The 27,665-nt window shown below is 41.4% G+C and overlaps 1 protein-coding gene across 1 annotated transcript in view; it reads right to left on the minus strand.

Moving 5' to 3' along the window:
• The window catches only part of si:dkeyp-14d3.1 (transmembrane protein 132C), a gene marked incomplete at its 5' end in the record, with an annotated part of 118,973 nt that overhangs the window by 37,646 nt on the left and 53,662 nt on the right, over positions 1–27,665 (minus strand). Inside the window, one exon of the mRNA XM_053421887.1 lies at positions 3,069–3,255. Coding sequence (XP_053277862.1) covers positions 3,069–3,255 — 187 coding nt within the window. The remainder of the gene's footprint in view (positions 1–3,068; positions 3,256–27,665) is intronic.

Below are 27,665 nucleotides of genomic sequence, written 5' to 3' on the forward strand. Positions count from 1 at the left end.
TCTCGCTTGTGTGCTTCTTTCATATTGGTGCCCGCAGTTTGCAAAAGCCTTGTGTGTGCATGTTTGTGTGTGTGTGTGTGTGTGTGTGTGTGTGTGTGTGCGTGCGTGCATGCGTGTGTGTGTGTGTTTGTGTGTGTGTGTGTGTGTGTGTGTGTGTGTGTGTGTGTGTTCGTGCGTGCGTACGTGTGTGTGTGTGTGTGTGACAGAGCGAGGGAGAGAAAAGGGGACTGAGGGAGAAAGACAGAGGTAATGAGTTCAGAATGTGTCTGCATGTATAAGTATCTGTGTGTTAAGTAGCACAGGGTGGCTGGAATTAAGGAGCTCTTGTGTGGAATGATGATTCAAAATATTAGTATAGTATTAAAGGTTTACACTGATCTGTCAATATATTTGATCACACTTACAGCACCCTGACACCGTCTTCAGCTCTTATAACCAAACTTTCTTGACATCTTCCTCAGTGTCTTCCATGTGCACGTCACTGCTTTTTCCACCGGGAGATATTTGTTTTCTTTCAAGTTTTTTTCATTTTAGTGTCTGTCGTGCATTAGAAGCCTAATCAACCCCTTCCCCATGGTGAACACAGCGGGGGATCTCCTGCTTGATACACACACTGACTTTGCCTGGATTTCCATGGACTATATGCTTTGAAGTCAGGCGGATAAAGTCTGTAGAAACTGCGGAGCGCCTCACTCTCACATTTGCGTTCATGCCCCTCCTCCAGAGAAGATATGGAGGATCCAGTGAATGCCTGAAAGGGGTTCGGCTCACTATAGGGCCCCCCCCAGTACTTTTTATGAAAGAGAAAGTCCTGTGATACTCTCCTGAACATGGAAACTAGCACCGAGGTTCAGAATTTTTGGTCCCAACAAAACTGTCACAAGTTCAGTGGGCTACACACAAACGTGCGCACACACAAACACAAACCATCACCTATTTAGTACACATTCATCTTTATCTCCTGTGAGGCCTCTGCCTAAATTGTCCTGTCCCTAATAGATTTAGCCAAGTTTAGCAAATCATTGTAATATCAGGCTAACTGAGATGGATTTTTGTCAGTTTGAAAACATCATATGATTTATGGCGAGCTGTAAAAAATCCCTCTTCAATGTAAAATGAGCGAAATAATCAGAGAGAAAAAGCCGACACTTTTGGAATTGATTGATGATTGCATTCTAGACTTTGGAGAGGGTCCACTCATTTACAGATTTGTTTTGCAAAAACAATAATGGAATTTATATATGTAGACAAGCCAAATGAATTTCAATCAGAATTTATGATGAACATTTTCTTTAGAATGTGTTCTTCAATGAGCAGGCTCTTACCAATTCTTCGGTTGAATCACTTTTGTGAGCTGAGACTTTACGAGATAATCATGCAAATCATCTTTGCAGTCTTTTGCCAGTGGAAGGTGTGGGAGCTAACTATATGTTCCTCGAGCAAGGCTGAGGATACATCAGTGACATGAAATAGATGTGAGGGAGAGAACTAAAATTACACGGCAGCATTGGACACATAGCTTTAATTATCCTGAGAATGGATCAGTGGGTGAGTTCGCGCCGCATCCCTCTGTATTCAGGAACAGCCACCCACAGGCATCTATCATCTGCACAGCTACAGGCAATACTTAGAGAATAATATTGAAACAACAGTCAGGTCTGTACTGTGCAGATCAGGAGCACCAAAATAGAAATGTATGCAACCTTTGTTGCAGTATTTAGCTGCTGATGTGACAGCACATCCTTTTCTTTCATCAATTAACGTTGATGTTGCTTTTTCTCTCTGGATGTAAATCAGAAGCAGTGATTCACAGGTCACTGAGCAAAGCTGTGGAGAAGCGTGAATGGCTCTCTGTGTGAAGCTTTACGGGGAGTTTTTGTATATCTACACAACTGAGTTACTCTGCCTCACTGAGGGAGACACAGCTCCAGGCTCACCCTCAGGCCAGAGCCACCCTCCAGACGCCATCTGAGGCATGCTGGGAGCTACAGACACTCTCCTCCTGCCCTGCTCCTAAATACACTATGCGGGCACAGACATTACAGCTCTGCCTGCTCTATCAAAGCACCAGTAATGGAGGAAGGATTCAGGTTCAATACTTAAGTATATGTACCACTACTACAATGTGCTCTGTTAAAAATTGCAACCAATAGAATTATATGTGCTTAATTTAATTTCATACAAAATGTACTTAAGTGTTTTCAACAAAGTTCAAATGAAGCATAAATGATCAATTCTACTGAATAACTGTTTATAAATGTATTGCGTGATTTTATTATTAGTGATGTAATGAATATGCAGTAATTTGTTCTAGCTAATTAGGAACTATTCAAATTTGGTTTGAGTGTTTTATTTATTTTGCATGTCTGTTTTATTACCTCCAGAGAGAAAGTAATGTGTTTTTATTGACATTTGTTTGTCTGTTTGATTGTCAGCAGTATTACACAAAAAATACAATTTAGCGAATAAACGACCAGGTCGGGGATATTTATTTACTTTCTTTAAGATGACGAGAGGCAAAGATCTGAACACCCTTCTAATTTTATAAGAATTGGGTTTATAATGGTCGTCAGGTGTGGGACAAGTATGCATTTATCATTTGTAACATAACTATAACATACAACTGCTCAGCAGCAACTGACAGTGTGACCTTGCTTGTGGCCATGGTAAGTTTTTATCAGTATAAATGTTTTCTCATCAAGAGTTCTTCAATGTCAGGTAAGTTACTTTTACTATGATGTAAAAGCAAATATCCTGCTTTCTATCCATGTGATGTCATGAAATACTTCAATGTCATCCACACAGAACAAGTGACCTGATAATGTATATGTTCATCGCTCTGAGGCCCCCATCATTCATGCTTACAAGTCTAGCAGCACTCAGCCATTTCAGATGCAAAGCATTTAATCTGTGTGCTGAGAGCAAACATTTACAAACAGGGATTGGCGCTTTAGAATTAATAGAACATGGCCTTCTATATCATCAATACGCAGATTTCACATTCAGTGTGATGAGTGCGTTTGCCGGCAATTTGGGTGTTGCACCGAGCTGGAAGTGGCATCACTCACCATGGCCAGGGGCACGATGCCTGCCAGGTCCTCCTGCGCCAGTCGGATCTCCGTCTCCACCTCTTGAGTGGTGGCGCGACTAGCTGGGTACTCCACCTGCCACGCCATCCATCGGCTGCCCAGCGGCTCCGGGAAGCTTTCCATTTTCAGGTCCACCTGGAGCACCCGCTGAACTCCCATCTCAGACCTGCCAGAGTGCGGGTAAAAAAAAGTGTCAGTGAATGGATAGATGTGTGTTTGTGTGTGTGCGTGTGTGTTGTGTTTGTGTATTTGTACAAATACACTCGTTAGGATCATTTTGAGTCTATGCGTCACAGAGTGGGGACATTTTTGGAAACTGAGGACATTTTGGGCGGTCTTTACTTTCTGAACACTTTAAATGAGCTGAATGAGGGTTAATACTTGAGATGAAATTTGTTTGTGATGTTAAGATTAGTGGAAGGGAAGAGGGAATGCATGCTGGTAATGAATGTCCTTGCTAAAATAGAAGTACCAGAAGTGCAATGGAGTATGTGTGTGTGTGTGTGTGTGTGTGTGTGTGTGTGTGTGTGTGTGTGTGTGTGTGTGTGTGAGTGCACGCTAATGTAGTCCATTCAACCCACTCTCCGCTGTTATGACGACAAACTGTAAAGGCTGATCAATGCGTCTGTGGCTGAAATCTATGACATTTTACCAACTGAGATTCTTCAAAATGTCAAGTCCCTCTGTGCTTGACTCTTTGGTCAACCCTCCACTTGATGGAATAATATCACCCTCTTTCTCTTCATTCCTCTTATTCCTTGCTGCGAGGGATGTGCACTGTAAATAGTAACCATAATCTCTGCTCCTCAGCACGGTTCAAAGGAATGCATCACCAGGTGTCACCCCCGCTAAGATGTTGATGGTCGCGGGTTTGTCACCGGCGCCCTTGTTTGCCCCGGTTGAGTGTAAATATACAGCACGCTGGAATTAAGTCAGACAAATGGAGAGCACTGATAATAAAATTTCCCATGGCACCATAAGTCTCTGGTGCTCAGGGTTTAAATATAGCCTGGAGGCAGGAAAGGTCAGCTTTGCACAGGAGCTGGAAGAAATGGGAAATGGCACAAAATCTGTTAGCCATGTCTTGCGTGTCAAATGGCGGGACTCGAGGACCAATATATTTCATGCATGGTCTCTGTGGCCCACACCGACACAAAAGAAGGTATTGTAATTTGAGCATGGTGAAGAGGAGAGAGACCGAGAAGAGGAGAGATGAATAAATCCACATGGTCTTTTGTTAGGAGAGGAAGGTGCATGTGTAAACACAGTAAAACACACAACAGAAGAAAAGCTGATTGTAATATCAAGCAAACCAAACGTTGCCATAAAGAGACATAATACAAACGTGATACAACAAAGCAACGCAAATGTATAACACCCTAAATTATTAATATGGGACTAAAAACAGTAAAACTATAAATAATAGAGTGTGTCTTATCCACTGCTCTCATGTTCACATAGGTCTGACATCAATCTGTTATTATTCAATTTAATTCTGTGCGAATGAAGGATTTGTTGCGTTGCAGAGCACAACAACCCAATTTTCACATCCAACAGAGGTGAGTATAAATAATTAATTTGACAAGCAAATAACTTGTTCGGAGCCGTCAGAGGCGTAATGCGACATCGCGGACTTGCATAACTATCCCCACAATGCTGTGGGAAAAAGACCGATGCTAATCTCTACTTGCAGACCAGTGAAGCCACGAGCTTCGCCGGGCAAGCGGAGCTAGCAGATGATGCACCGAGCGTCCAGAAATAAACCTCTGAGTGCTCCGCAGTCATCGAGCATCACACAGGACTCATGTCAGGCTTCAGTCCAAATGGCCTAGTTTCTGCAGCACAGGCACAATTTCTGCTGCAGATAAACGGCATCAGACACGCGGGCAAAAGAATGGAAGTAACTGTGCAGCAGAAAGGTTTGATTGTGCTGCACACACACTACCCACGTACACGAGCAACACTCGTTAACTTGTCTGTTATTAGCTTTTATCTCTCTCCCTTCATAGATGTCAATTATTTCCCCACTCGCTCACAATCCCGTAGTCAGATTTAAATAGCAGCTGTGAATGCTATGAATTTTATGAGGTTTTCAAATTTTCTTTGCACAAGAAAGGTGGCAACAAAATATTGAGGTTGTCAGCATGTACAGTGAGGCGATATATATAACCCTCTTTGCTTCACTTTAGCATTCAGACATGCACTAAGTTTGCATTTTTATCCATCTTCAAAAAGAGGAGCTGAAAAGATGACAGCTATAAAAACGAGGACGAGTGAAGGAAAAGGGGAATACGATCTCAGAATGGTGCAAAGATTAGATCAAGGACAAGAGAGATGACATCTAGAGGAATGCACACCATCACCTCACCCGGGCCATTCTTCGTCTTCACTAAGATGACACCTTTCCAGAGGAGTGAATGTAAAATATAAATGATAGCTCTGTGTTTAACTGTAGTTTAGCTAAAGGATAACTTTAAGAAAAACGAAGGATACTGCTGACTGTATGTCGAGCAGGTCAATAAGTTGTAAAACAAATGGAGCGAACGATAAAGATATTTAAACCTTTCAGAGACGCTCTGATCTTCTGCTCTACATTGACAGGTGATAAAATGGAACCCGACAGAAACACCCGTCCGTGTCCGGATGAATGTGACGCAGGCCTCGAGTCAGACACCATGTACACCACCAGCACGCCATCCTGAGCCGACCTCCCGTCTCCACGTCCGCTAATCACACAGCTCGCTGGGGGAAACTGTTCATTTCTCCGTTGGTTCCAGCATGCGGCCTAATTCAATTAGCAACAAAGGGCTTGTGGATGTGTGCCACCCAACTGGCCGTCGCCTGATAATTATCTGTAAACTCGCTGCGGTTTGACTAAATCTGAGGCCAGACAGACGACCAGGGGGCGGCCAAAGGCAACGGAGAGAGGGGCTCGGTGGATAACAGGCCCTGAAGTTGGGAGCAGCTGGCCCTCTGGCTCAAGAGACCGGACTGGAGAGCAAATCACACTTGACAAGATGCTGCCCGAGACAACAGCTCGACAACCGACTCACTGAGAATGGCACAGATGTGGCTGAGAGGACGCTGTTTAGCCCCATCCGGGATGCTCATAAATCACAGTGACAACAGCAGATCTGTAGGATACAAATTATACACAAATCTCTGTGAGAAGCTTCACACCACAATGTGTTTCTCTTATGATGCTGTATGTAGCCTGTTTGCGTCAAAACAATATGACAATGTGAAGCTAATTGTTGATATGAACAATAGAGGTTATCGTGACGGTGATCTCTCCCACCAACAACATTGACTACTTAAGTATCTAAAAATTACAAGACATACACTATAAAGTCAGGGGTCGGGAGCCTCCAGCTTCTGGGCCACATTAAACATCAAATTGTAAACTAACGTTGTGATACTAAGTGGTTAGCACTGTCAACAGATGTTTTCCCTCCTCCAAATAGTTATTTTTGTGCAGGAGAACACTGCCGACTTTGAGCTTGTTTTTGCAAGCCATTTATGCCAATAGGAAAGGGGAAACTTTTAACAACTTGTTTTGGCTGAAACCAACTGCGAGGATGAGCACGAGGATGAGCACGAGGATGAGCACGAGGATGAGCACGAGGATGAGCACGAGGATGAGCACGAGCATGAGCATCATCATCATCATCATCATCATCATCATCATCATCATCATCATCATCATCATTATTCTCATCACTACCATCTGGCATCAGATGCATCATCAAAAAAAGCAGATCCAGCCGTAGGAGCAGTTACTGTGATGTAACGTATGGGTCTAATATTCTAGTATGGCCTGCGGAGGATGTTATAAAAACAGAAATGGCCGAAAAAAGATTCCCCACCTTTGCTATAAAGCTTGTTTGTAACCCAGCTCTCCATCATCAACAGAGTTGACATATCTATTGATCATGATAACAGCATCCATTATTTTTGCCATTAAAGCAATAAGTCAATAATCTTAGAAATGCACTGATCAGAGTCAGCAAAGAATATAAAACCCCCTGTTTCCCCTTGTTTGCTAAATACAAACAAGGGGAAACAGCTTTTAATGGTTCACAGCCAAGAGCAACCCCTGTAAAACTTTAATAAGACAAGTGACACTTTGAACAGGCCAACTAAATATAAGGTGTTATCTAGTGAGCAGTAGAGGTAGGTGGGTGGGTTTGGTTTCAGCCTGAAGAGCTGCTAAGCTCAGATAACCATTCAATTTTAAAGAAACATATGAGCGTGATATACATTTTCTTATCTAACTTTGGGGAAAAGACGAGTAGGAGTATCGTTGTATTGTTTTAGACATTAAAAAGTTTTCAAACTTAAGTCCATAAATCGAAAATTACTCAACAATGATAAGCTAAAATATGTTGGCATTTTCGCTTGTTTTACATTATGCTTTTTTAGTTATTAATAAATTATCCAAATAGCAGCACTTACTGCAATTTTTTCCAACTAATGGTTTCAGATAAATATAGCTAATTTAAAACAAGCCTGAAAAAACAGGTTATAGTATAAAGAACTACTTATTTCAACCTTTTGTTAAACTTCTGTCTTCACTAATTACACAGTCTATGGCTCTTTGCAGCTTCACATTACTTTGATTGGAGGATGTTAGAGAGCTATTGAATTCTGGCTGCAAGAAGGTTAAAGAAAGTTGGATTTAAATGTCAAAATGGATAAACAGACAGTGAAGGACAAAGTTACTGAAGGAAAGTCTTTTGAAGCAGATTTCTCTAGAGAAAGCACTTTAATTGAAAGAGCTTCTATTGTTCCATTATCAAACTCAGTGTGTCATTATGACTCTTTGTTTAATCTCCCCCTGATGTGATAGAATCTGTCCACAGTCTCACTCAATGGGGTTTAGAGAATAAGAGAGGGAGAGTTAGAGACCGGGGGATAAATAAAGTTTAGCCGAGACATTTCTAAGGACCTTTTCTTTATTTTTAAACTTGTAGATCAAGTATGACTGGGTATCCCCTGGCGTCACCTTAGCATTAGAACGACAAAATGGTGTCTGGCAGAACAGTTGCAGCTCAGGCCTCGTTCTTTTTTCTCTGTATATGTTTTATGTATAAGATACTAGAGTGAAATGTAGAGTACGTACCACAAAGGGGCCAATACAAACCTCAGCAGAGCAGCACGTAACGCTGCTAGATCACCGTAACAAGAGATGTTGAATGGAAACAGAATGGCAGATGCATAATGCAGACTGGTGGAACCAGAGGAGAGGGCGTCCAACTCTGAGGAGGTGGCGGCGGCGTGTGTGTAGAGTGTGTGTGAGAGAGAGAGAGAGAGAGATAGAGAGGGGGGCCTCAACTACTTGTGGAGGGAAAAAAATAATCAAATTTGTGGCTTCAGTGGTGCTTGAAAACAGCACCCTGAAACTCTGCTGTTCTCATGCTCCGTCACCTGGAACAGCAATAAACCAGTCAGCACAATGAAGCACACACAAATACACACATACACACAAGTTCCACATACAAACATGCATACATTTACAATTGATTCTTAAAGTCTTTCTTATCTACTTAGTTTGCCATTGGCACAATACAGTTCGTGACTGCATTTCTTTTTCAGCATTTATGTCAACAAGTTGTTAGAAATCACAAATTAACTGTAAGTTCTGCGGTAGTCATGTGATAAGCCCTTCTCTTTAAGGAACCACAACACAATATTTGCACAATTTAAAAATTGTAAATATATTTTCATTTGAAATTAATCTGATGACTACTTGCTCAAAAATTCTTTGTTCACAAAACATGGAGAAATGTCCTATAGTATAGAAAAATGTCATACAGTTTCCTTCTATTCCAGGTGGGGACAGTTCAGTTCACTCTAAAACACTGGAAAAAAGCAATCCTCACATTTGAGAAGCTGGAAACAAATGTTTGTTTTCTTTTTGCATAAAACTGACTTAAATGATTAATTGAACCTTATGAAAATTATGTTGTTTTTTTAATCAATTGACAGATTCAGTCTTTGAGGAACTGTTTCAGTTCTACCTGACTGTGTATTCAGGAGTTCCACGTTCCAAGTAAGATGCTGAGTCTCTGTTCTCAGGCAGCGTTATTAAATATACATGGCTTACGGGTCTCCTGCTGCTATTATTCTTTTACATGTTTTGATAAAACTATTGCAACTTACAGGGATGAAGCCGGGAATCTTCAGTCTTACATTTAAAAATTGTATCCAAACTGCCAAGGATCATAATTCATGTTTTTGACCTCAGTGTCCTCAAGGGTTACTATGACCCTGAATGTTTTGTCCCGTAAACAGGTAATGATGGACAGCTACATGAATAGAATGAGTTAATGTTATCAAGACAGACAGACAAACAGTCTGGCCTATCAGAATGAATGCTTTGAGAACTCCATGATGGATTTCTTTAAACTGTGGGTGAATTTCATTTCGCAGCCTGAGGGGAGCCCATTAGAGGTAAATTACCCCAGGCTGCCTCCAACAAGCCCCCCCCCCCGAGGTCAGAGCCTCTTTTCAGGTCTGATTTCTGAGAACTGACGACGATGGGCGCAGCACGAAGCATCATCTCTCTGCTGAGGGAGTCCTGACCAGAAAGCAGAGTCCTTAAAGTCACATTTTCACAGCACTCCGCAATCACAGAAAATCACTCCGAGCCTGTAATGTACTGGAGTCATGGACGCAATCAAAAGCCCAAATGTCAACGTGGACTATACAGAAAAATGAACAGCATCAATCTGAAAAGCAAAGGGGGGAAACAACGCATTGGGACCAGAGTTTCCATGGATACCTAATATAATATAACATTAATAATAATAATAATAATAATAATAATAATATGTATAATTACATAGAATTATACACTAATTTCATAGAAGATTTTGTGGGTGGAAGGAAGAGAATCCACTGAAGGAATCACATACCTGCAAGTGAGGCAGAAGAAAAGTTGAGCACAAAGCAAAGTCTGGTCAGTGCATTAGCATTTTTATACTCCTGTTGCAGAGTTGTGAGTGAGCGTGGGAGGAAAAGGACCCTCAGACGCCTATACCCAGCAGACCTTTTCAATTCAGCCATGTCCAGAATGCAAAGAGAGATAGTGACAGAGGGAGAAAAAAGGTGTACACTCCCCCTGAAACACTGTCAAATAAATGGAAGACAGGGAGGAGAATAATAGTGATAAATGTCAGCGAGGTGCAGACGCCTCTGTGGCTCCGGAGGTTCATGGTTATGCGGAGACGTATCGTGCGCAGTGGGCACAAGGGTTAGAGCAAGATAGGAGGGAGCGATATCCCATGAGAAAGCAGACAATTCAAGATAATCTAATAGTAAAGTGAAGTGGATACAGGCATATGGGGTTTAAAAGGCATAACACTTCTGTAGGTGTATTAATTTAGATTGAATACTTGCACATATGATTCAGTTTGACAGATTGTGCTCCACCAAAAATATAATGAAAATAGTACATAACCAGACGGCCTTACAGTGAGTCGGTTTTCTAAAAAACCAAGAGCCACATTTAAGTGGTTTCAAACCCGCTACAAATGTTGTGGTAATAAAAGTGTCGTCATTTCAACCTTGGTTATTCAGTTCAAGAAAAGACAAAAAAACTCAAATTCAAGGCACCTATTTATTTGAACCTGACAGCAACACTACGTTCCTGCAGCCTGTGAGCGCTCTCTCCTTCTTCTCCAGGACGTACGCTATAAAGATCCCTGGATACAAAGCGTGTGCTGCTGACAGCCCCCACAGCCACCAGCGGCCCAATGTTATCCTGTCATGACACATTCAGAACAACGCCATTTGTTTTACATTGGGATAAACGTCAACATTGAGCGGCCTCTGAATGTAAGGATCCATGTTGGATACACATGCACATGTTTATGTGGATCAATGTGCAGGATCTCTGTCTTTCAAACATGTCGAGGACCGGTGATACAATCAAGCACGCCGCTACTATCATTTCCTCTGAGGCCCTAAACCGATACGTCTGATTTACGGTGCTTCAGCTGACATTTATTTACAGACCTCTAAACTGGCAGAAGAAAAACAGAAATATATATGACGGGTTGTTAAAAGACGGCCTCTGTTTAACGGTTATGTTGGAGATATGGAAGTGTGATGACAAAAACATAGATTCTGTTTACAGTCTTTTAAAATTTACAACAGCAAGAATAAATCCTTTAACCTCATCAGTACATTCCACACTGCCTGGGAATAACAAGCATGTAGACCACACTTTGTACAAGGTGCAGTGAAGCTTGACAAGATCACAAATCATCTAATGTGTTTTATAAACATAGGGTTGTTTTTAGATCTGTATCTACAAACTGTTCAACCTCAGAGTGTGATAATACAGGACTTTACTATTATATCATGTCGAGTTCTTTGGTGTTATGTGTATTTTATCTGTGATTAGTGTTTTCTCTTCTATCCATCCATCCATCTACTCAGACAGTCATCTTTTTCTTTAATCATGGTAGTTAAAGTAAATAAATAAATATGCTTACACCCTCCGTCCTCACTAATGAAACCGTTCACCATTTTAACATTGCACGCCTACATTAACAGAGTGATGACGGACAGTTCAAAATAATATGAAATCTGTAAAATTGAACCAAAAGGTCTTTTCTCTCTTTTTTCTCATTTCATGCAGTCTTCCTCTTAGTCTAAACCTGGTACCCACAATGCAACTCAACCGCTGACAGTTCAGTCGGGGACACAGGTATTTTGACTGTGTTCATTTTGTATTGTACAGAGTGTTTCCATTTACAGTACCTCGTCTTCATACAGCTCTTCACATACATACTTTGTTACTGGTTACTTTACAGATTAAGATTCTACATCAAAGAGCAAATTCCTGAAGCTCTATCTCACCATGTAAAGAAAGTGAAGTTCAGTTTTAAAACCAAAACATTTAGTTTCCTTGACCAGCTACACTTGTATATTGCTGCTTACAGATTAATGAATAGTTTGTATCATTCAACAATAATAATCCAACAGGATAATATGTCAAGCATTAACACTCATGTCAGCCATTTGTAGCCACTTTAAGTATATTTTGCAGAAAAGTTTCCTTACTTATGATGAACTGTAATTGATTTTCACATACAATACTTCTGCCTCCATTGATCATTAAAAAAAAAAAATGTCTATGTTTCACAAGAAGTTTTGCAGATATTTATTATTGTTTACTTTAACAAAATAATCAGGTCAAATGTTCATAGGGACATCACTGACCTCAACGTTCAAAGTTCATGTCTGGGATTCTTGTGACACATTTATCAACTTCCTCAAGATTCTTAAAAGTTCCTAAAAAATAATTAAAAAAGTAATAACAACGCTATAATACAATGACAGACCAGTGCGTTCAGAGCGGTGTTCTACATCAAACTCCTTTGTTCTTCAAATTGCCAGGGATTAATTGTATGAATGTAATTTCCATTTACCTTCTTCTCCAGGAGTGCATGAAAAAAGATCAGCCTGTTACATTTCAAATAACCTACAGTGCTGATATTAAAACCCACTTTTAAAAAGCATCAGATCCCTTTTAATTTAATCATTTATTCTTCTCTGCTCTTTCTAACGTGCACACAAAGAAAAGGGCTGAGGACTATTAATTATACGATTATAATGAAGCATCGGCGCAAACCGAGGGCTTCTGGCTTGTGTGTATCAAACCCAATAAGGGGATCGCATTTCCGATTAGCTGAACAGCGCTCTGCAGCTTTCATCAGCTAATATATTCAACTCCCGCACACAGCGCTCTCTCTCTCTCTCTCTCTCTCTCTCTCTCTCTCTCTCTCTCTCTTTCTCTCTCTCTCTCTTTCTCCCTCTCTCTTCTACGCTCCCCCTAAGTCATGAAAACTGTCACATGAACCTGGGAAAGGGGAATGTTCGTTCTCACTGCCATCTTTGGTCTCAGTTTGCTCACTGAGGAGTTTTTGTCATTGATTTGCTTTTTGTAACTCGAATCATGATTTAGCACATTTAAATAAAAATGTTTAGTTGGCAGGATGGTCAACATCGACACAGACACTAAAAGGCAGTAGCTCACACACACATATATTTTACCAGTGCAGTAATGTGGGGCAAAGAAGCAGAGCCACTGTACAGTATCTGCAGACAGTGAGTCTAGTTCATAGTCAATTTGTCTGGGGGGTATAAGGAAGGGGGAGGACGCTGGGAGTAAAAGGTATAAGAGCGTCTGTGGGGGAATATTCAATTATATCATTTGTTCCTTAACTTGCTACAGATTGCCTTGAGGGAACAAGGCCCTAGTCAGCGTGTTAGCCCGGGCTAAAACAACAGCATATTAATTACCAGACAACAAAATCTCATCTTGGAGTTAATTAAATGCACCACGCCAACAATAGTCTAATCAAAACTAAATGCTTTCTACTGCAGTGCTACGTCGTTAGAGTCCATCAGCTGATGTAGGGCCGTGGTGTAATGGATCCCTGATGACGGCTCTTATCATCACCAGTGACCTCAGACCTTTTTGCAGACATCACCTCCCAGTCAGTTGCACATCACATCAGTCCCATTCATATGGGAGGGTGATCTAAATGGCAAATTACGATATAATAAATTGCCACTTGTCCTGACAGTTACACTCAATTTTCCCCACATCAAACCACTCATCTCAAGGTTGGAAAACACGGCCAGTGGAGCTGCTGGCCATCCACTCACACACTAGGGGGCAGCAGACACTGAGCCCTGGGGCAGTGATGCAAACCTGTGTGCAGACAAACTCCCCAACCACTGTAGATGCCCTCCAAGGTTGATCTGCGGGTGTGACCACCCGGGCCCGACTTTGCACCTGCATGTGCTGTGACACTGGTGGGGCCTGTCCTCCTCGCTAAACTCCCTCAAGACCGAAAAACTAAAAACCTGCGTCCTTTCAGCTCTGCGGCCGTTGGCATGGCAACAGAACCTGGAGAACACACAAGAGTCATTGACCAGAGGGGCCCAGACCAACAGATCAATGGTAGTTTATTGTAACTTGACTTCACCCACACACCCCCACCACCACCAGCTTGTGGTGTGTGCAGGGTAGGGTTGAAAGAGTCGGGCAATGGACCAGCTCAATATTAACAGCATGTGTTTTGCAAACAGGTCGGTGCTAAGTAAGGACAAGAGGGCAACATATTGAATTGGCTGTAGCAGCAGGGTTGTCAGACACCTGTGCCGGCTTCCTATAACAAATGCAGCCAAATGAGGTGTATTTATCCTGATGCAACTAAATCACAGAGCTTTTAAAATCTGATGCAAAATAACTAAAGATGCAAGACGACAAACATGCACAGTCACATAAAAAACTGATGCACGTAGACACAAATATGTTTGTGCACATCCCACTTTGTTTATGATAATTACAGTGCTGGTGAGGAAGAGATGAGGAGACAGTGTGGGCATGTTCACCTTGTACCTTAATGCAGCGTCCCTGGGATCGGAGAGGTGAGACATACTGATGGAGGCATATACAAGTCCAAAGAAATCCACTTTAATACAGAGACGCAATAGATGCACATGACACACACACACACACACACACAGTTTGTATAGTTTCATACAACGACAATGAGCCACAACACGATAGCAAAAGCCACAACATAAAGCCAAAAGCCACACAATGGAAACGTATCCACAACGAAGGTGAGGGACTAAAGATGCTTCTTATTCTCGTCGTGGGAGCTGTCGTTTGTGAAAACCAGAACAAGTCAGTTGCTTGTTTCGTGGTCAACACTGTTTGCTTCAGTTGCCGTTGTGATGTGGCTTTTCTAGTTGTGTTTTCCATAATTGAGCTTGTGTGAGACATCAGTGCCGTTTGAGGAGAGGTTCTCCCACAGGCTCAATTTTCAAACTTCCGATTATGAAATAAGGATGTGAATATTCATTCACAGCATAAACACAGGAATAAAAAGAAAAATAAGATTTGAAAAAAACTGCTTTTTGCTTTCTGCAAACGCCTTTAAATTCCCAGAGTACATGCGTATGTGAAAACACTGACGGTCAAAAGCCAATTAACAGTAAGATTAGTTAACATTTTGGATTCATAAAACCCCTGATCAGCTATCACAGGCTCTTGGAACCAAACCCACGGACCATAAAGAGCGTTTTTTAAACACAGGAGACGCGTTTTACAGTCTCAAAGTGCTAGATCATCACCTCCTCCCAGGATGCACCAGGCTCCAAGTCAGGAGTGCACTTAGGTATTAAGCAGAATTTAGTCCTCTCTTATTCACTTGATGAGCTCAGGGCTAAATTACTGCCAGAGCAATATCACGCTATCATCCCATATTTCCCCGAAAAATCACATCCACCAGACACACGTCAACAGAATAAAGTCAGACTCCTGCATAAATCAAACTGTATATTAGCTGGTGTCCGATTATGTCTATTTTAAAAAATCCTACGGTGCACATATCAGCAGGAGCGTTTCCCATTGATCAGCAGTTAGGGAGTGGGATTTGTGCGGCTGTTTTGGCAGAGGAGAAATTATAAAGCATTTTGTTACTGGAAAAACTCCCTGCACACACCCAGGGGTCCGTGTGCAGAAATGAGACATTGATCCATAATTGGAAGCACTCGCTCGTGAAATCTAGAGACTAATTAAAGAAAGAGAGCTTTAATGGCCTCCATTTACATATTCAGCACAGTCATTCAGAGACGTAGCGTTGATCCAGAGGCTGAGAAAAGCACACGGATCGCAGACTGACGGAAAGTGGCAGCATGAGCCGCTCACGTGACATGACCGGGATGCTACTGTGGCTTCCGAAACATGCAGCTTTGCATCAAGGTCTTCTAATGACGGCAATTCCATATTCTAACAAAAGGCAATGAAGGTAGTCGAGTCATCGATTTATCTGGGGAGCTGCTCAGTGTCTTTTCAGATCGACCTGCACCAGCCAAGGACGCCCCCCGATGCTTCACCATCACCTGAGGTTGGATCTTGAAATCTCTCAAGTTTACGTGCGTGGGTTCAAGGTGGATGAGGTGACGTGCACAGAATGTGGCATCTCATCTGGAGGCATGAACAGGCGCGCTGGTCTCACTGCGTTGTGGCCCTTAAGGGTCCAGCTGCTGATACCCACGTGGCCCACTGAGATGTACACGCCGCCTGATTACATGTCAGAGCTGGTAAGTCCTGCTTAACGCCGCCTGCGGTGGAACCCTACTTTCCCCGGCACGTTATTAGCTGGACATAGTTCTGCTTTCAACCTGTTAGGCCTGGAATGATACCAGAAGACAGCAAAAGATTGCTTGTCAGTGTTAGCGCACATAGGCGGCGGAGTGCAGACGAGAGGATGTGACTCGTACCCTTTCGGTTTGTCTTTTGGCTGACTGAATCTCCTTGTGACTGGAAGCAGAGCTGCCCGTTTGTGTTCCATGTACCGACTTCTTCAACATCCCTTCGCCTCTGCATGCACCCCCCCCGCCCCCTCCATTCTTTATCCAAATGTTGCTTTTATACCTAACTCAACTGCCCAGGGTCTCTTTTAATAGGCTCATTTAAATATTTCTCCTGTTCAGGTTAGAGACATGAGACAGCGTTGGCGCCAGACCAGGCGTTTCTTTAAGTGGAATAGTCTTTGGTATAAAAGCCAATCATCTTGAAGGCCAAGTTAAACTGAGGTTAATTGGAGCCAAAGTTTCCTGTGACTATTCTGTGAGATAATTCCAATGATACTAAAGACGGATCGGAGCTTATTCTCATGGCTCATGGTTGATGTTCAACAGGGGCGCAGAGCTGAATGAGAGTAAATACACTGCTCCTTATTCAATAGACAAAGATGTAATTAGAAACAAGCAGTATGTTTTTGAGAACGCCTGGAGACAATTCCATGTTGACGTCTGGAAACACCTCGGCTCCCTGGCTGAGTGCTACCTGCAGTGAGCACAGCAGCAAATCAGATCCAACCACGGCTCTATTTCACCAAACCTGTGACTTACTGCTCTGAAAACATGACAGAATTTCTGCAGTTGGGATGGTGATATGATTATTTATAAGAGAAATCAATCCAGGCAGGACATAGTTGTGGCATTTGATCCTAAGAAAAACAATTTATAAAACAAACAGAGGAGTTGATCCCCTCCATCCAGTTTGAACACAACTCAATAATTTGTTAAATATGCCTCTTAAAAAACAAAACAACCTAAGAAATAATTTGTATTGTTTTTATGTCAAAAGACCAAAAGGATCAAATATCTTACATTTTAGACAACAGTTCCCAAATCACAGCCTAAATTGAAGGTCAATCAATCAATGAAATCTTCTACATGCAGGTAAGGGAAGCAGAACACAGAATAATTGGTGCATTTGCACAAAACAGTTGACACTTTATTTACAGTTCAAAACCTTGACACCATAACAAGGGAGATCTCTCCCTCTTATTATATTTAAATGTCACGAGGAGGTACGAGGCTGCCGCTCAGATGAAATTACACATACACAAAGTCAGAGTAATTTGAAGTTATTTGCGAGTGAGGAATGACTTAATACTATTTCTCAAGCTGTAATTTTTACAAAGACATCAAGTAAAAGTGATTATAAACTGAATGTCGTCAGCTCCTTATTTGTTTATGATAAAATGACATATATGATGTTAAATATGAATTTGTATCATAACACCAGTTTTAAAGGTCACAAGGATCCAAAAACTAAATCAAGGTTGCACAGTACTTATTTAAATCTTACAGATAACTATTTCAAAGCTGTAACAATAGTCAACCAGTAAGTACTTACATTATGAATTTGTGGTTTTTGAAGATGTAGTACTTTGTAAAGTACAAAGTTTAACGTCAAATGATGGCTTCATAAAAGGATGAATAATGCTAAGTACACTTACAAGGTGGCTATAGCCAATCAGAGGTAGTTAGATTGTTCCAACAGTGTCTGTTGTAAAGTAATAACAGTCACTGCCCTCGGCCTTAAACCCAGACCCGGACTCAATGCTTACATTTTTTCTTATTGTAAACTTTATTAACAACACAAACACCACGTGATCATTCTACCACTTACATGACAAGCTACCAGACGAAATAATGTACCAGTCATTGGATGTCAGGAAGCAAATATTCCCCTGCAGGGCCTCCTGCATTTGTATTTTACTGTCTGCTTTAGCTCACTACAGTACTGACCGGCTATTGGTATTGTAATTAATCAGCTAAAATCAGTTTCCTGTTGTTGGCTTGGCTGTGTGTCACTCTGATAACAGCCAATCAGAGGAGAGGTTCCGATACCAACTCAAAACATCCTGTTCTTGCTAAAGCTCCACAGGGTAGAGATTTAAAAATGATATCAAATTCTTTTATGGATAAAAAAATATGAATTTCCCTGAAAATATATATATATATATTATATCTTAAAAATACTGCCCTCGAAAACACTGGTGGCCACAATCTAATCCTCTCAGGGATTAACCTCTTAGAGCAGGATATTCACTCATAAACCTTAACTGGAACACATGCAAACCACAATCTGTCTCCTCTCTGCACATGAACTATCTAAAACATGGAGCCGGCCACAAACAAATTCTGACACACAAGGGATCCGTCTTGGCGTGACACGAGGGGCTCTGAGCCCATCATGTAACTTCACAGCTGCCTTTATTACTGACAAGGAATTCAGGAAGAGACTATGTCATGTCATATTAAACTTTGACAAGGGTTACCATGGCAACTTCATGGTCACCAGGTATAGATGAACACAGGGTGGAACAAACCTTAGCAGAGCTTATTACTCTCTGATTGGTTGACTTGGGGATAAAGGTGCAATGAGGCATCCTAGAACATTATTTCCCCTTATTGTTCCCTGAGTGATGGAACAGAGGAGCAGCCTGAACAGTCAGACATAATCTGTGCCGACTGCTGTAATCAGCTGGCCGTCAAGGGGAGGCACAGAATATGCCACATCTCTGCAGCGGCCCTGATAAAGGAAACCTCGGCCGCATTTATTCCATTAAATGCAATTTGGATGTTCCTTTCTCATCTACCTGACAATACAGCACCTAATCACGCTTCTTGTGTTCACTCCCTCTTGACACAAAGAAGAAAGACCATCAGGAGTAAAAGCTACGACATGTCTGGGCTGTCACACAACACCACTGATCACATGTCATTTTTTTCTTATTAAGAGATAAGCGAGAAAATAGGGCACCGTGGACGTGCAATGAAAATACTGCAGATTTAGCTTCAGGAAGAGTGTTTACAGTAAGTGGAATCCACTTAGACCAGGGCTGATTCATTATTAAGGGTGTTAGCGTTAAGACTGTCAAGTTAATATTCCTTTTTGCCCCTAATGTAATTGGGCCATTTCATTTTATCCTTGATATATGCAGCATTATATAGCATTAATGCCCACATTTCATTCTCAGGGCTTATTCTCAGCGTGACTGCACCTCACAAAAGAATAATTAGAACAGAGCTGTTCATGTACTGTAGTGACTGAGATGAAATTTGTTTTTAAATATTTTATCTTAAAAGCCACCCTGTCATTTGTATTGCAATCAGACTGTCACAAGTGAAGCAATCCACACAGAAGCACACAGAAAGAATGAAGCAACCATGACAGTATGAAGATGGTTTATGTTTTTCAGGGGCCTTCAGGACTAAAATACGTACCATGGGTCCTGTGTTTCACTTTGCTTTTGCAGTAAATGTCACCTACTGTAAATAATTATGTTCTTAAAGGTTCTCTACACTTTGAAATTGAGATACATTGAGAGGTCGCTGCCAAATCTCACCCGTTATTACACAGCTCTATGATTTCTCTCCCTCTGGGTTGGTAACCATTCACACTGATGGAATTTACAGATCTGCTTTAAAGGAAAAGTCGTGTAATTTTTATAGATAAATTAATGGACTCTGAATTCCATTACATTAAAAGTGCTATATGTAAGTTTGCCCTGCTGCTGAATGTGGTTTATTGATGGTGGTTGGAGGAGACAGCTGTTTCAGACATCGTTGTGGTAACAAGAGAAGAGGTTGTCTGAGGTTATCTGAGCAGCGCTGCTCCTGCAGGGCAGACTTGACACTTCAGTGACTCACTATATGAAAGGGATGAAACGGGTGAGCCAGGACAGGACTAACTTGTTAGCATCTTAATTCCAGTAAAAGCAGGGAAGTGATAGAAATAGAAGGAAAAAAAGTGTTGAAATCTGCTCTTGGGAAGTAATGTTTGCCAAGAGCGCAACTTTTAAAGATGTCTGATCCGGCTGCAGTTCATGCTATTGACATGGTGTCGGTGATGGAGTCGTGCAGTCGTTGTGAATTTGTGCTACACAGCTGAGTGGCGACAGGGGGTCACACACTACAAGACCTTTCACAAACCCTTGACTATGATATCGGTACATCTGGCCAAAAAAAAAGGGCTATGTTTGATTACGAAAACACGCACAAGAAGAGACACAGTGAGGCTGAATAATCCTCCAGCTCTTCTGTGTCATCCTGATCATTGAATGATACATCAGGCGAAACGCTTCCCACAACGCAGTCGTAAAGAAAAAGCGAATCATGCTTATTGTTCTCAACTTTGCCATTAACAATGCAATAACCTTTTAACAATTCAGAACCAATTTTGTAATATTTGACTAAAGATATATAACTAAACACAATTTTTCACTTTGGCTCTTACACAAACTTAGCCTGCTACTTAAACTAGAGTCTGCAATGTGTCAGGGAGCCCCTAAAAATCCTGTCTTTAAAGAGTTTACCCTCAGTGATCAGCGATTTGACTCTGCTATGGATGACTAAAAAAACTCATTGTCGACTAGAAAATCTGGTGTAGTGTGAACTCAGCATAAAGTAGGTGAAGGTGTCAACTCACTATGTTTCCTTTGGATTAAAATAGCTGTTAATGTTGGCTATGTTATAGTTGTAAAACATGAAAAAAACAGTAAAAGAGGCCACAATGAGGGTGATATCCCCCCCCGCACTCACACACACACACACACACACACACACACACACACACACACACACACACACACACACACACCTATGCGTTCATTTGGACTGCCTCTTGTGGGGTGACTGTATTGAGTGGACTGCCTGCTGTCCATCTGCTGGGTGTGGTGTGGGGGATTAATGAAGTTGTGGCTCACAGGGGAGATCCATCTGCACCCAGACAGTCTTAATGAACTACCAAGACCCAGGCATAGCACTTTTACTGAGGCCTTCACTTATGGCTTATGACATGCTGAGGAAGCAGGACTGCTTTTGTTTTGAAAGGGCTCGCTTTTAACTGTGACAAAGTGAACTTTTCAATCTAACAAAGTGCACTTCAGCCAACGTATATACTCCGCAGAGCAATTTTGTGGTACTCATTTTTCTTTTTTATACTGTAGTGGCATCAATGGAAATCTAACATAGCACAAAGACAAATATAAATAAATAGAGAAAGTGGAGCTATGCTAATATGCACCAGTCCTGAACAGCTATATTGTAAATGTAACCCATAAACCCCATAGACATGAAGACATGAAGACACAATAATAATAGGAACTCCACCATCTTGTTAATTTGAAGTCAGAGTCTGCGCAGTACCAATCGGGAGTGGAACTATTGTAGCAAGGTCCCGTCAATACATGTGTTGAACCAATCATTAATCATTTTCAGCTGTCAATTATAACGCTTTACTACATTTTAAATAATCAATTAAAACCAACTTACCGGAAACTCGCCACCAGGAGGCAATTAAGACATTTTGGCTTCACTTTTGGGGAGCAGCCATGTCGTCCACTTTTATCATAAACTCACATTACAATACTGTTTATTAAGGCCCCTTCCTTTGGAAGTTGGGCTAGCTTATTATGCTTGAACAATAGTTAGCCAAGTATGCTAACAGTTTCAGCCAGTCCATTAATCACTTTAATCTAATAACAAACACATAACATGACTGACTGTACATAGTCATAATAAAGAGGGGGGATTTCAGCTCATTCCAGCCCTTACAGGAGGAGATATATCAACAAGTGCTTTACACAGAAGTCATTGCTGTCTAGTCAATGATTTGAAGCCCTCTGGGGCAGATCTGGCTTTTCATTAAAACATCTCAAAACAAAACCATAGACAGCTTTTAACTCATCATAGCATGCTTAGGTTTCCTTTTATTGAGCTGGAAAGAAGTGACATCAGCTGTTTGGTGGCGTTTTCTTCAGGGGGAATTCCGCTCTGTTATTTTCTGTCAGAAGCCCAACCTGTCTTTACACTGTGGCAGGCCTTGATGAAAAACTGTCACCTCAGTATTGCCTTTATTAGGCTGGAACCCGCCAGTCAGGGGAAGGAAAAGTGTGCGCGGTCAGGAAACTAAATCAAAAATATGTCATGCCATTTGAAGAGAACGTGTCGTATGATAACATTTGTATTGGATGAGGAATACTGTCGACACATGTATGTTGTGTTTTATAACAGATTCAATTTCCAATTGAAAGTTAAATGGCAGAAAGCGGAAACAGAGGGCAAGTGCACAATGGCAGTGTCAGGTTTATTTTATTTTCCAAATGGGTTTTCATTGTGAGTCGGGTGTGGTTGGAGCATCAGCTGTGAATGGGAACAAAGGAGTGGCTCAGCTGGCCAGAGAAAGCAGCTCCGAGTGACTGACTGAACCTGCTCCTGGAGTCCACCTGACCCATCAGCAACGCTGGGCTCTCATGCCTGCAGTGGCCCAGGGGCTCACACCATGGCACAGACACAAAGGCTTCAATTAGCAGCACCGCAGACATTATTCAATGACACTTAAGTCAATTTCACAATTCACAGTCCAGTGCACTGATCCATCTATATTATAGCTGACAACCATGGATCTGTGTGTGTGTGTGTGTGTGTGTGTGTGTGTCAAGACGAAAAGCTGACCACGCTACAATCATAAGAACGGGTACTGATGACACATACATTTATATTTTACATTGTCATTAGTTCACGCTCTGAAAGTTGCACACACTGAGAGGAGAGGATGAGCCTTGGATCCGATAAGAGTGTCCATCTATACACTATTCTTTAATTGTTTAGGAAAATATTTTCACGATTTAATTTACTGAAAAACCTTTACTTTAACATTTTTCATATCCATGTGACAGTTTTTGACTTTGTTATATTTGGATTAATGTTACCCCATATTGTGCTTGGGAAAAGGGAAACCTGCAAAACTTGTTAAATACTGGTTGTAGGTAATTTAACATGCACAATTTCCACTTTCTCAGGTCTCTACCAGCTTATTCTCTCTTTTCCTCCAATCACAACCTTACTCGCTCGCCCTGACCCAATCACCTGTAAGCTGGTAAAATGTAACATGTTCTATCTTCCTTCTGTCATACAGCTCTCCATTATACCAAGATTACTGAGTGACCCACCTCCAGCTTTACACCACCTCAGCTCTGGATACTGGTGTCATCACCCTTCAAACCGTCCAATCAGAAACCATTAGACCAACTTCATGCTGAATTCCTCAAGACCACAACAGGCGTCTCGGCTCCTTCATATTCGAAGCCCCTAATTCACGAGACTGCTTCCATGGTGTTCTACTTCCTGCTGGGGGTCTAAGCTCAAAAGTCTATTTCTCTGTTGCAAAAGTTTTGTTATAAATTTCAAATTTCGTATGTTTTTCTCTGCCAAGAAGGTTATTTTGTTTTTTAGAATTTATTCAATCTATAGTAATAGCGGGGGTGCACATATCATGTTACAACTAACCAGTTCTAGCATGAGAGAGAGAACTGTATTGTCTACTTGTGGGTATGCAGACAACTGCAGCTCTAACGATGAGGTCTGACTGTCTGAGTGGAGGGTAACAACTTTATTGACGATAACGCAAGTCAGCATGAGGCAAACACCTGCAAGTAGCAGACAGTAGCAACAGAGAAAAACAATAAGTTAGAGATCTCTTTTCGTTTTTTTGGTGGTTTATAATGAAGCTGTGATGGGACAGATTAGAATACTGGCCGCCGTAGTTTACATAATTAATGGGAAACACTACTTTGACATGGAAAGATAGGACCTAAGCTTCGCTGGAGGTATTTGCATTTTCAGGGCTTCTTCTCATTTGTTTTTCTACAAGTCTCTCCTGATTCAAATGGTACAGGAACATGGACATTGCTCAAAATATTTGAAAAGAAATATGCTTTTGTTTCGTTTTATAATCTCTTCAGCGGTTCATCCATTCACGCTTTTATCATCATTATTCTTAGTAACACTCCCAATGCAAGAATAATCATTTTTAAAGTTTAGGAATTTCAAGGTCAAATGATTTGATATGAATGTTTGATTTTGAGTGGGCTGAAATAAAGTAACACACTTACTGTATTTAAAACATCAATGCTTTCCTGAACCATGTCTATCTTTCAACTCTCAAGTTAATGAGCACCTCTTTAAGAGGACTGGAAGTGAACAGTTATAAGTGAGGCCATGGAGAAGAACTCTATTCAACACAGATATGTGCACATGATTTATATGCAATTACAAATCAGCGACACATTTTGATGGTCACTGTTCAAATACATAGCATTTTTAAAGGAGAAGGGCTCTTGAGAATGGAGGCTAAGTCCTGTAGTCACTCATAAATATAAATGGATAAATGGAAAATCACTTTCTTTTGCATAATAAACCAAAATTCGGATGCAAACCTGCGCCACATTTGTTTGACCTACAGCACACACACACCTCATCAACCTCCTATAGTGGAGGACGCAGCAGAGAGAAGAAAGAGGCTGAATGACAGCTCAACAGATGAGATAGCTGTGTCTAATCCCTTTCTAAAAGAGCTTCATTGAAATGACTGGGAGTAGGGAGGACGAGACGAAAGAAAAATTGGAGCATTGTGTATTATACAGCCATCATTTGGCGTCTTTGGTCTTCTCTGTGAAGTGACTTTGACAGCTGTGGGGATTAAGGAGCAGTCCATCGTACATGGCCCAAACAGCAAGGATTAGACTAAATATGCTCACTCTTGTCTCTGGTTGCTTCACTTAAAAAAAAATCAATAAAACATGATTCTACAGCAGTAACAGGGAATGAACACAAGACTTTGTATATGAGTGTGTAGGTGTGTAAGTGTGTGTCTGGGGTCATGAGGCAGAGCAGAGAGAGTAATATAAGCATAAAAAGGGGAGAGAGGCTCTGGAGGGAAGGAGGAGCGAGCGACTCACTGCTCCAAGCTCCTTTTTCTCTCGGTCAAGATGCTGCATCTCCGCTCAAAACCCTGCACATGCTTTTGATATTAAACCCATCGAAACACTAATGTCCACAAATTCTAATTGGACAAACCTGGCCTCACATAGTCAGGTTTGTTGTGAGATTTTAAAACATAAAATGTATTCCACAAAATGTTCATGCTCAATGTATTCCAGAGATAATTTGCTTAATTGTTGAAACCAGCCGGCAGAGAGAAGCTAAATGGTTTTCATGATTAATGCTGCATACAAAAATTATATATATAAAATTATATATATATATACCAGCTCTAAAATTAAGCATTTTAAATCATATTAATGGTAAAGAAGCAAATACTGGTTGAAAAAATAATTTCCAGCTCAAACTTATAGCTCATCATAAGCCATTAGTCATGATCACAAACCGACAGCTTTTTTCTGGCCTTTATGTTATTATAAATGATACAAGGTCGTGGATGAGGCAGATGCAAACTTCTGCGCATTTTGCATCCCTGTGTATTTGCCGTCAGCCGAAATCTTTCTATTACTAAGATTGAGATGTCAGAAGTTAGTTCCAGTGCGGAGGAGACTCTGACTTCCAAAGGCAGCTCATGTTTTCATGGCTGCTTATAAAGTAAAGTTGTACTATGTGTTCTGAGAAATACAAATATTAAAACGGGTTAAAAAAGATGCCACTGAGGTCTGATTACAACCATCAGTAACCGGCAGGTCTGAATGCAGCACTGCAGTATCACACAGCAAATGACTGTATGGAACTCTTTATAAGCAGAGTGTGATGTTCAAAGGGAGGCACAGCTATCTTCGTTTCATGTGCTGCGCAGTTGTAGTTACACTGTGATCATTCCTCGCTGTGATCCACTAATAGCGGCATTTCTCAACAAATCACTGGACCAACATATTTAAATTGCACATTTCATGGACTGCTTTACACTTAAAAAACCCAGCACAACTTTGATTATAAAGTTGCAGTTGCAATGTCGAGTATCCTGTTTTCATAAGGGAGTGGTTTAGAGTTCGTTAAGTGGAACGAAAGCTAAAGAGCAAATAAGTGGAGCTTTCTCCTGTCCCAAATCTGCCTCTAATCCATAAAATTACACCTGTCACTAGAAAGTTAGATGTTTTAAAACTGCTTCCTGATCCGAGAGGGAAAAACCATTAAAACACACAAAAGCCTTCAATCAGCAGTTAATTAACACAGCAACCTTTCTCCCAGTGCTGGCAATCACTTTGCTATCTGCCAGATTAGTTTAAGGACGTGAATGCAGATTGGATATGACCACAACAACTCTGAGGCTGTGGCAGCTATGGCAGCTGAGAAAATAAGTATGCAAATAAAAAAAGACAGCGCAAGGGAAGATACATTATATATATTTACATATTATATATATATATAGCAAGGAGAGGGAGGGAGAGACATACAGAGAGGGGATATTGCAATAGTCTATTAACTTTCCCCTCCCCATGTCTCAGCAGACATTTCCCATGGCCTTTATGTCAAGTCTAGTGTGTCATTTCACCAAAGGAAACATCAGTTAGAAACCCATTCACACTGTAGGTGTCAGTGCTCCTGTGTCTCTTACAGAATGTGAATGATCAGCAATAACACTTTCTAAAACGAGGGGGGGATGACGTTGAAAAACTCTAAAGTTAGATTATAACTCTACCCCTAACCCTAATTTTAGTCATTTTCAATGTGTGTTGTAAAGTCTAGTTTCTGTATGCATTATATTTTTCAGAATATTCTTAAAGGCATTTTAAAAATGCACCGTAAAAACCAAATGTGAAGATAGTGGCCTGTGGGAGGCTTTATGTAACATACCAATATACATGTCAATGTTGAGCTGATATAATGCACATAGAGATATTAAAGCTAGAACATCTGATATTTTATATACATATAAAAGACATAATGACTGTGTATTGTGGACCAGGTCACCTGCTGAGAATTTTAGCTTTTTTGAGACTAAAAAGGGCAGAAATTTAAAACTCGATTTGTTGTGGTTCCTCTATTTCAGAAACGATATGCTAGAGTGCGTCAAATGGGATTACGACCGAAATAAACGTCATAGTCAAACCATGCCCATGTAGGGAGTCTCGCTACATGGCCTTGGACGAGCGAGCTAACACTAGCCGGGCTCCACCGGCCCGGTTAGCCCCCCAGGGGCTCCCCCCGGCTAGGGGAGCCCGGCTCCCCGGCTAGCGTTAGCTTGCGAGCTAACCGAGCCGGTGGAGCCCGGCTGGCGTTAGCTCGCTGCTGCTACCCGTCAGACATTTAAGTGGCCGCATAAACAAGGGACCCCCGGGACACCTCTAAACGTTGACTCAACAGTGTGGAAGGATGCTGCTGCTGCACAAGCTCAAGCTCCCACTGCTCCCACTGCTACCACTGCGGGGCTGCGCTGGGGAGCTGGGGCTCTCG

Source organism: Pleuronectes platessa, chromosome 4 (assembly GCF_947347685.1).
Source record: "Pleuronectes platessa chromosome 4, fPlePla1.1, whole genome shotgun sequence".
Lineage (NCBI taxonomy): Eukaryota > Metazoa > Chordata > Actinopteri > Pleuronectiformes > Pleuronectidae > Pleuronectes > Pleuronectes platessa.